General features: G+C 37.4%; 1 protein-coding gene across 1 annotated transcript in view; it reads left to right on the forward strand.

The window, feature by feature from the left end:
- The first annotated feature begins 4,311 nt into the window (after positions 1-4,311).
- Positions 4,312-11,610, forward strand: part of LOC121390506 (tRNA pseudouridine(38/39) synthase-like) — a 34,832-nt gene continuing 27,533 nt past the window's right edge. The window contains exons 1-2 of the mRNA XM_041522337.1: positions 4,312-4,390; positions 8,928-9,493. Of these exons, the coding sequence (XP_041378271.1) occupies positions 9,181-9,493 (313 nt within the window). The 5' untranslated portion in view covers positions 4,312-4,390; positions 8,928-9,180. The remainder of the gene's footprint in view (positions 4,391-8,927; positions 9,494-11,610) is intronic.

Raw genomic sequence — 11,610 nt, forward strand, 5'->3', positions numbered from 1 at the left:
TTCTTTTTACTAGTACTTTTAAGAGTCGGGTAGTCACGTGCGGTTTAAACAGTTTTATCTCGCGCGCTCAATAGGGGGAGTTTGTTAGTCAGGGTGGTTTTCCATGAGATAACGGTTATTTTTGTGAAAACGGGGAGTAGTGCAGGAAATCGAAAGTAAATTATATAACGGTATCCGTAAATCAGTATAAAATATACTCGGAGTCGGCTGGATACGTGTAAGTATTATGTTTTACTGGTTATAATACTGTTGAGAATGTTGCTGAAGACGTCTTGGCTTAAAGATGAACGCTTGCTCACGTTACAGTCTTAGCGCTTATTATGTGTAACATGTTTCTTCTACTTTGTAATTGATGTTCTGTGTAAATGTGTGTATCATATATGTTCTAGTAGTACATTTAGTAAACAGGTTTAATATGTATCTCTGTCTATGTCTCTCTCTCTCTCTCTCTCTCTCTCTCTCTCTCTCTCTCTCTCCTCTCTCTCTCTCTCTCTCTCTCTCTCTCTCTCTCTCGCTGTGTGTGTGTGTGTGTGTGTGTGTGTGTTGTGGCGAGCTGCATGTATATTCGTATTCATACACAGTTACCTTTTATTAATCTCAGTCAGGCACGGCGGAAACAAGTATACATTGGGGGGGTGGGGGTGGGTGGTCTGAGTGTGATCGAGGGCACACAACAAAGCACAGTTTCTAGGGAGTTCGGGGTTATGTTCACCCGTAACATTTTGAAAACTAATGTCCTCAAGTGCAATTCCTTGGAGTCTACAAGTAAAATTCATCTCTGCCTCAAGATTTACTGGTACCAATATCAGTTTTGATTCAGAATTGGGAGAGGTGGGCTAGAACCCCCAGCTCCCCGCCTGCTCCGCCGTGCCTGTTAGTATGACTTGACATATTTCATGACGATAATATTGGCAAACAGATTTATAATGGTACTTTTGGGCTTGTACAGGTTCGTTTTTGCTTATTTAATGTTTATTTATTTATTTATTCGTTTATATATTTGCTTTGTTTAGTTTAGTTTATGATACGCCAATATATTTGCGCAGTAAGAGTTTTGATCGGAAAACTTCGTATATATCCGTTAGCATTTATTCGGGCGAATAAATTATTTTGGTCAAAAGAACATCGCAAAAACTGGCATGTGATGCAATTAAAGAACATACCCAGATAAATATTCGTATAACATTCTAAATATGTATATAACTTAATTACTTTACTGATTTGCATAATAATTGTACATAATTTCATATATTTATTTAATTATATAAGGCCGACCTAGTCCATATTTTCTGTTTCATCTGTATAATATAACTTGTCGTTGTTTTATTTACCGTGTAGTTTATTGTTCAAACCTTGTAGCCTAAATCACAGCGTTGGGTTTAAGTTTGTGTTATTTCCTTATTTCCGCATCGGGCCATGTCACATGTGGTTTAAGCCGCATGTGGAATATCGCTGACACGTCACCGGCTGTCTAAAAATAGCACAACGTATTCCCTCTTCTCGGAAGAACAGCGTGTTCGCTGGTTATTCGACAGCCGAGCACAGCTGCATGTGACGTGTAGCCCAGTGGTTGGAGCGCTCGTTCGAGGTGCGAAGGAGCGTTAGTTCGCGCGTATGTTCGACATTGTGCAGTCGGGTTTAGACTAGACAGCGAAGCTTCTAGGGGAGAGGACGGGTCATGTTTTCCCGGAAAACATTTTTTTTTAAAGAAAATTCGCTAGAAGCGGAGATGGGGGTGGGGTCGACCCTCGAAACCCCTAAGTTCTGGAATATGCCCCCCCCCCCCCCACACACACACACACACATACACATGGTGACCATCAGTAGTCAAGGGGAGGGGGTGCAGAGGAGACGATCGTAAATGCAGTAGCGTATATTTGCTTCTAATCTCATTTGAGATAGCTTAGTGGTAAAGCGATCGCATTATGCGCGGTCGGTCTGGGATCGATCCCCGTCGGTGGACCCTTTGGACACCACTGGAGCACGTTGATTTATTAATCATCGGCTATTGGATGTCAAGCATTTGGTAATTCTGACTTCTAGTCATTAGAGAAAACCCGCTACATTTTCCTACTGCAGCAAGGGATCTTTTATATGCACTTTCCTAAAGACAGGAAAGTACATACCACGGCCTTTGCCCAGTTGTGGTGCAATCGACAGTGACGAAAGTGATCTGTTTTTCACGTACGCGGGCCTTCTTTGGAGCGGTGCGAATGTTTTTATTTATTTATTTATTTATTTATTTATTTATTTTATTTTATTTTATTTTTATAATTTATTTTTTTTTTTTTTTTTTTTATTTTTTTCGGGGGGTGGGGGGTGGGGTTGTGCGGCGTGGGCGAGGATTTTTTTGGACGCGACACAGGAGTGAATTGCGGAAAAGTAACGAATCAAAACATTGTTTCTATGGTTATCAATAGAAATTATTTCACACGACCACCACTACCCACCCCCCCACCCCCCCACCCCCTCCGCTTTTACCGTATATTTTCAGTCTGCCAACACATGGAAAATGGTTCTACTGTTTTTTTGTTTTTGTTTTATAGCTGTGTGCTCAATAAGAGCAGTTCCTATTTAAAAATAATTATTAAAAAGTTTGTTTTTGTATAACGACACCATTAGAGCACAGTCATTAATTAATCATCGGCTATTGGATGTCAAACATTGGGTAATTCTGACATATAGTCATCAAAGAAAACCTACATTCTTTTCATTAGTAGCAAGGGATCTTTTGTATGCATTTTCCCACTGACAGGAAAGCACATACCACGGCCTTTGACCAGTTGTGGTGCATTGGTTGTAACGAGAGAAAAAACCTAGTCAGTTGAATAAATCTACCGAGATGGTTCGATCCTGTGACGCAAGCACCTCAGGCGAGTACTCAACCGACTGAGCTAAATCCCACTCACCCCCACCCCCCAAAAAAAAAAACTTAAATAATTATAATACCCACCTCTCCCTGCGCTACCAAGGCTCCGCTACCCCCCCCCCCCCCCCCCCCTCGTTTGTTCTGAAAGATAAAACGTGTGGGGGTCGTCCAACCCGGTGGCTAAAACATATTTTTTTTTTTGTGCCGCATTTTACTATTCATATAGGTGTCCATGGCAAATATAGACAAAACAAGGTCCACTGGGTTCATATTCGCTCCCCCACCACACCCACCCAAGGTCCAGACCACACTACGCCCCTGTGGGGGTCTACATGACACTTTGTAATGGAAGCTGTATGTATATTCGCAGTAATGTGAAAAAAGTGTGAAAAAATCCAGACTTCACCCCACCCTCTGGATTCGCGCCTGCTTCATATTATAATATAAAGTGGCATAATTACTGCAATTCAGTGGATGTAGCCCGTGTGGTATAAAATATCCCTTGCTACTAATGGAACAAATTAAGCGGGTTTCCTCTCTCTAAGACTATATGTCACATTTACGAAATGTTTGACATCCTATAGCCAATTATTATTAAATCAATGTGCTTTAGTGGTGTCGTTAAACAAAACAAACTTTAACTTTTTAACTCTAAACAAAGTGTTAAACAACCGTAAATGTCGAATACCAAATAGTCGAATTAAAAAAAAAGTGCTGAGGTGTCGTTAAAATAATATTAAATTACCCAATACACAACCCGCTTCACTGACATATGTAGCCATTAATGTGTGTGTGTTGGGGGGGGGGGGGGGGTATAAAATAACATGTTGCAGTCACTCCCGTCCTCAAGCGACGAATGGAAAAGGTTTGCATAATAATAATTTTAAAAAAAATATTTCAATATGTCAGTTTAATTTATAAATTTCTATCGGTCTTTCATAAAATTAAATTATATAGATTATGTCTGCCAGTAAGGATCAATTTCGACCCCTGCCTTCGCTACCGGTTCTACTGTATAGTTATACATTTTACGATTGATCAATTATTTGAAATATTATAACACCAGCTACATAATTTGTCATTAATGTTGCTAATTGCATCATTTAAAAAAAAAAATTGTAAATATGCTTTTATTTTATTGGCAGTATAAAATTGCAATGTATTTTATATTATTTGTTGTGATTTAGTGAGTGGGAAAACTATTATAACTGCTGAGTCAAGGGTGTAAATAAATATAATCTATTTATGTGTGCGTGTGTATAACATAATCGCGTCAAGCTTTCTTTTTTAATATAATAAATTGGTGACACGATTTAAATGTTAAATTTTTTATATATACATATATACATGCAATAGAAAGTGAGAGTGGGAGAGTTGCGGGTACTTGACGCGCACCCTGCAACTAGAGGTCGCTGTTAATTCGTTCCTCAGAGAGGAAACAAAATGGCTTCACCCGGTTATAAGTGTTCGATGACGTCTGAACAAAACACACCCGTAAACCTTTCAGACATGTCTAGGGAGGTAAGTTTGTGGTTGTTGTGAACAGTAGACGAGTCCGCTTTTGTGTCATGTATCAAACTAAGCCATCCGACGATGGAATGAAAAGCAATGGTTGTTTTTAATGGGGTGGCGTGTAAAGGTCTTTTGTGAGTAGGCCAGACCAAATGGCGATTGCGGACACTACCCAGATGGGTTTACTTCCTGGAGATTGTGGCCCGCTTCACTGCGATTCGGGCACAATTTATGCGTTTACTTTTAGGTTTAGCGCGATTTATTTTATACATTTCTGTTTTCATTTCTGTTTTAAATCACAAGCCGTAGTGTTTTACTGCGCTTGTCGTTTAGACGGGTGTGTAAAACCTTTTTCGCTTCTCATTACATATTCAGGTCACTGGTGCGTGACGTCACAACCACAGAGGAATGAGGGTTGTGTAGACGACTAAATATCTGCCAGATGTTTTCAATTAATAAATGCGCCTGCACATTTAGATTTAGGCATTTTCACCGATATATTGTTCTTTTTTCTTTATGCAAAGCTGTTACTTTATTGATCAATAAATTCTGTATTTTCATTTCCATTTTCCAGCATTTATTTTCCTTATTTGTATTTGATATGAAATTATGATACTGCTAAATTATATAAATGTGTGTATATTTGATTGCACAGAACCCACATATGCCAAATGTTATAAAATAATTAAAAACTGTAATTAGGATTAATTACAAAATAGATTGAATTAGGTTTTTTTTAAAATTATTATTTAATGGTTTTAAATTGCATTAATTATTATTTTTAAAATAAATATTGGAGGCGTACGTGAAGTGTGGCAAGGAATTACATTTTTTTGGGGGGGTGGATATATATACATCGTTTTATAGTTAACAAAATTAATCAGTTTAGCAAATTACATGTAGATCCAAATCTAAGTTATTTCATTTGTTCACAAATAGTGGCTGGATTTAGCTCAGTCAGTTGAAGTGCTTGTGTAGCAGGATCGAACCACCTCAGTGGATTCATTCAACTTATTGGGTTTTTTCTATTCCAACCAACGAATCACAACTGGTCAAAGGTCGTGGTATGTGATTTTCTGTCTGAGAAAGTTAATATATTAAAAAAGATCATTTGATGCATTAGTAAAAATGTAGCATGTTTTCTCTGCTGACTGTCAGAATTACCAAATGTTTGACATCCAATAGCCTATGATTAATTAAGCAATGTGCTCTAGTGGTGGTGTTAAACAAAATGAACAAACTTTTTTGTTCACAAATAACATAGGTAAACTATCCTACTGTTGTCTCCCTATTGTTAGGTTTTTTTTTTTTTTGGGGGGGGTGTGTGTGGTGAGATTTCTTCTTTATAAATACGTGTATGTAGGGTAACCGGCGTAAATCTTATAAAGTTATGTAATAATATATTCTAGAAATATTCATTGTTTTACTAAAAGAAACAAAACGATTTAATGTTAAAACTATGCTCTATTCACTTACATAAGAAATTTAATATTGTATTACTTGGTTTTATAATTTTTTAATCATCAGACCGGATAATCAAATTATACTTTCCATGTCTAACAGGTGATATACCAATAAGCAGACTTATTGAGAGAACCATTTTAAGATAAACAATAATTGTTTGATCTTGGTCATGGGGAATAATGTGTGTGCATGTTATTTGAACGATTTTCAGGGATTTATCCAGACATTTTCCAAAAAAATATTGGAAATGAACATAGGCCCCTACCAAAAGAACTGCACTGAAAATTCCTTATTTGATGTGTAACTCTGTGTAATTATGTCCTGATAAATTAATTCAATACTGCATTGCATTATTCACTGGTTTTTAAAACAGTCCCAATGATTAAAGCTAATTTTCCCAATCCCATCAGAATAAATGCTCTACAAATTACAGTCCTTGAACTAGTCTTGTAGAGGTCAGGGTTTTTGTCAGAGGGTAAAACAGGTATGGCGTCATACCCAAGTTTTTTTTGTAGATTTAGTTATTTTAAGCTGACCGTTTGACAAAATTAATGATTTTCTTAAACCTAACCCATTTTCTTTCTTGGGAGCCCCCCTCCCCATACTCCGTCGACTGCAGTTACATTCAGCACACACATTGTAAGTATTCAATTCCATAGCGCCAAACCCCAAAATTTCTTTCAGGCAGGGGACAGGATTTAACTCAGTCGATTGAGCGCTTGCCTGAGGTTGTTGCGTCTCAGGAGCAAATCACCTTCATGGATCCATTAAACTGATTGGGATTTTTCTCATTCCAACCAGTGCACCACAACTGGTCAAAGGTCATGGTATGTGCTTTCTTTGCTGTGGAAAAGTGCATATTATTATAAAAGATCCATTGCTGCTAATGGAAAAATGTAGCAGGTTTCCTCTGATGACTACGCGTCAGAATTACCAAATGTTTAACATCTAATAGGCGATGTTTTATTAATAAATGTGCTCTAGTGGTGTCGTTAAACAGAACAAACTTAAACTTTAAAACAGTCTCAATAATTAAAGCTAATTTTCCCAATCCCCTCAGAATAAATGCTCTACAAATTACTGTCTCAGAGGAGTGGTGAGATGCCAGACCGATTCGCTCCACTAAACATGTACATATAAAAGAACCCTTGCTGATGATGGAGAATAAGTAACAGGTTTCCTCTAAGAATATGTGTCAGCATTATCAAATATTTCACGTCCAGTAGTCAGTAATTAATAAGTCTGTGCTCTAGTGGTGCCGTTAAACAAAATAAACTTTACATCCAGTAGTCAGTAATTAAAATAAGTCATTGTGCTCTAGTGGTGTCATTAAACAAAACAAACTTTACATCCAGTAGTCAGTAATTTATAAACTTTACATCCAGTAGTCAGTAATTTATAAACTTTACATCCAGTGGTCAGTAATTTATAAACTTTACATCCAGTGGTCAGTAATTTATAAACTTTACATCCAATAGTCAGTAATTTACAAACCTTACATCCAGTAGTCAGTAATTTATAAACTTTACATACAGTAGTCAGTAATTTACAAACCTTACTGGATAAACTTTACATCCAGTAGTCAGTAATTTACAAACCTTACATCCATTGGTCAGTAATTAATAAGTCATTGTGCTCTAGTGGTGTCATTAAACCAAACAAACTTTACATCCAGTAGTCAGTAAATTTATAAACTTTACATCCAGTAGTCAGTAATTTACAAACCTTACATCCAGTAGTCAGTAATTTATAAACTTTACATCCAGTAGTCAGTAATTTACAAACTTTACATCCAGTGGTCAGTAATTTATAAACTTTACATCCAGTAGTCAGTAATTTATAAACCTTACATCCAGTAGTCAGTAATTTACAAACTTTACATCCAGTAGTCAGTAATTTATAAACTTTACATCCAGTAGTCAGTAATTTACAAACCTTACTGGATAAACTTTACATCCAGTAGTCAGTAATTTACAAACCTTACATCCAATGGTCAGTAATTAATAAGTCATTGTGCTCTAGTGGTGTCATTAAACAAAACAAACTTTAACTTATTGTTTAGTCAGATAACTGTAATATCCCTGGAAGTAATTTATACAAAAAATTTTAACTTTAATTCATAACTTTAATTAAGTAAACATAACTTAACATTTAAAAATAATTTTTTTAACCAACTAATAATTTTTATCCAGTGCTGCAGCATAAAAAAACTGCCATCGGTAAATCCTCTGACCAATATATTTCACAATTCGTACGATAGCTACAGCAATTTCCATCAGTAATGTGGTTAAGTTTGAGTCATGTGAATTGCAGCTTAAAGCTGTGTTTCCATATGTATGTACATATTGCGTGAATCTTTGTCTGTGTGGATCGTTTCCCTACCCATGCAGAGACTAGCTTTGGGTGAGTAAAATATTTCACCAAATTGCCTATTAAACTTCAAAAATTGCAGAAATCAACATTTATTTTCTTTAAAATGTCGATTATTACATGAAATTATTTCGCCAAATTAAAATAAAATTCGCCAACTGCTTTCAAAATTTGCAATTGACGAATGCCAGGGCTTGCCATGCATGTATAATCTTTTGTGAAGGCATAATGACAGAAACTGATGATCATGATTCTTTCTTTCGTATGACGCCAATTCTGGTGGTATTCGGCACTGCAATGATCTGTGAATCTATTTTTAAAATTCACTCGAAAAGTGATTCCAAATTCATGTACGCGATTATGCACGGTAGCATGGAAACGCAGACATGGTAGACTCATTATTGTGATAATTTACAGATTCACAGTAAACCAGGACTATCTAGGTGAGAAAATATTTCGCCAAATTGCCCATTAAGCTTCAAAAATTGTAGAAATCAACAGTTATTTTCAAAACAAATGTCAGTTATTACATAAAATTATTTCGCCAAATGAAGATAATATTTGCCAACTGCTTTAAAAATTTGCATTTGGCGAGTGCCAGAGGTAGCCCTGGTAAACATACATACGGAAATATAGTTTAAGCCCTGCATGTGTTTTTTCTTTCTTCTGCTTTCCATTCTGTATTAATCATTTCTTATCTTTCTTCTGCTAGAACACGCCAGCAACGCGATTACCCTCTCACCTGTAATGGGTTGACCACCAAAATGCCAGTATCTTGCCAGTTCTCTGTACAATAATGACTGCAAATATTCTGTACAGACCGAGTCTCAGAATAGTTGTCATGGTGCTATGAATTTGTAACAGTTATTGATATTGTGTGACTTTCTAGTTTTTATTGCCATAAGAAAACCAGTGATTGTCATCCAGTCAAAATTGAAAAAGAAAGTAAAAGTAAACCAATCATCATGAAGGGAGAAAAAATAGCTTGTCAGGACCTGCGAAATTATTTATACGGCATCGACAATTACCGCCAAGCCAGTATGCTGCGGAAGGGGAGAGAAGTGCACAAGATTTACTGTGAAGTCCACAAAGGGCCGAGTTTCCTAGACGACCGCTTCGCGTTGACAGAATTCGGAAAGCTGGTGCTCGAGAATGGCAGTTTCAGAGCCGGTCGGGCGAAGAATGTGCGGCAGATAGTCGTTGCCAGGGAGACACTGTATTGTAGTGGAGCTGGCACATGCAAGCGAGGGTGTGGTGGATACGGCCATTGTCTTCCAGGTACGGTACATACGTCTTTGATTTACCGAAATATTTTGCACAGTTTTTGTTTGTAACACCCCAGTCGTAAATACATGTTTAATATGTAATATAATATAACATGTGTAGAGTGTTCAGTTTTGTTTTCTTCCCATGAATCAAAATTCTTCTAGATGCCCTTTTTACTATTATGTGTAAGCTAGTTAACTATTTGAAGGTGTGTTTTTATACAGTCATTTGACGGGTTGCATTATGGTAATTGGTATGGCTTTGTCTCTGAGTCTGTGCGTAAATATTTCATTTTCAGAATATCTCTTTTTGTCAGTGCATATAGGATCATTAAAGCTTCCAGGTACAATTTGGGTTGTGTCATGTACCATAACTAGGTCACCATGACCTACTTTTCATGAATTATTGCACATTGAAGGGAATCGTTGTCCATACCATATCTTGCTTATTGAAAGAAATGAAAGAAATGTTTTATTTAACGACACACTCAACACATTTTATTTACGGTTATATGGTGTCAGACATATGGTTAAGGACCACACAGATTTTGAGAGAAAACCCGCTGTCACCACTACATGGGCTACTCTTTCCGATTAGCAGCAAGGGATCTTTTATTTGCGCTTCCCACAGGCAGGATAGCACAAACCATGGCCTTTGTTGAACCAGTTATGGATCACTGGTCGGTGCAAGTGGTTTACACCTAGCCATTGAGCCTTGCAGAGCACTCACTCAGGGTTTGGAGTCGGTATCTGGATTAAAAATCCCATGCCTCGACTGGGATCCGAACCCAGTACATACCAGCCTGTAGACCGATGGCCTAACCACGACACCACCGAGGCCGGTCTTGCTTATTGATTCATATAGGATCATCAAACCTTGCGTGCAAGTAAAACTTAATGTGGTGGTGTGTCTCGTACCATTACTAGGTCATTGTGACCTACTTTTCACACATTACTGTACATTAAAGGAAATCATACAAGTACAACTTGGGATAATGGTGTGTTGCATACCATAACTAGGTCAGCACGACTTACTTTTGACAGGCATATCATGTACTCTGTTTGTCATATCTTGTAGTTGAAGATCCGTTTTCAGTATGATTCAACATGTATCTGTATGAGTCATATTTTATTTATTCATAATAATAAATGTTACAACAATGTGCAGTTTTTTTAAATATCATACAAAACATCCTTAGTGATTATTACTTAGTACACAATATGTTGAGTGTATGTAACTGTAGTTGGACTTTATACCAACGCTACTACATACACAATGAAATACATACATGTAGGTCAGTTGTAAATGTTAAAATGACATGCACATTATACCATATCTAGTTTCTGCCAGAAAATAATCTGAGAGTACATAAAAGTAATAAAAACCAATTGGATCACAAGTGCCCATACTAGGTGGATATGGGTTTATAATCTTTTGAAATTGGATACCGCATTTCATGTGCCTTGACATATTTTAAACAGCAGTTCTCTTACTATGATATGTTTAAAATTGATAAAAATGTATCCATTAATTTCCAAGATTTTAGGGTTAATAATTTTACCCTTTGTGCCCTAGCTCTGGTCAGGTCAGGTCATAGGGTTTTGCACATTCAGAACAAGCTGTTGTAGCGCACGCCTGTCGTGGGCACAAGAGCCGGCCTTGGCCGGCTCCTCCGTGGGGGGAGGGGAGAGGAGGGACCGCCTGCACTGGCAGGTGCAAGGGAGCACCAGCAGCCCGATCGAATCAGTAGCAGGCGGATGGGGGTGGTGGTGGTGCTATGGAATTTTGAGTGGAGCCGTTAATGCCAAAGAGAAAAGGTGCGCGCAATTTTGATTGAGGAAATTTGGCGCAATTTTGAACGGTCGATCGAAAGGTAAATGGCCGAGCTAATATAGGTTTTGATATTAGTGAATCGAGAGTAGCTCGTCCCTAGCTCTAATAAAACCCCTGCTTTATACCAACAGGGTTTCTCAACTTTCTGCCAGAGGGTAAACCGCTATGACGCCATACCCACATTTAAAAAAAAAACTTTTTGACAAAATTATTATCATTACTGTATGATTTTATTAACCCTAAATTTAGCTAACATTTTCTTTCGGGGCGAGGCCTCCCATACCCCCTGTTGACTG

The sequence above is a fragment of the Gigantopelta aegis genome, chromosome 15 (assembly GCF_016097555.1).
Source record: "Gigantopelta aegis isolate Gae_Host chromosome 15, Gae_host_genome, whole genome shotgun sequence".
Lineage (NCBI taxonomy): Eukaryota > Metazoa > Mollusca > Gastropoda > Neomphalida > Peltospiridae > Gigantopelta > Gigantopelta aegis.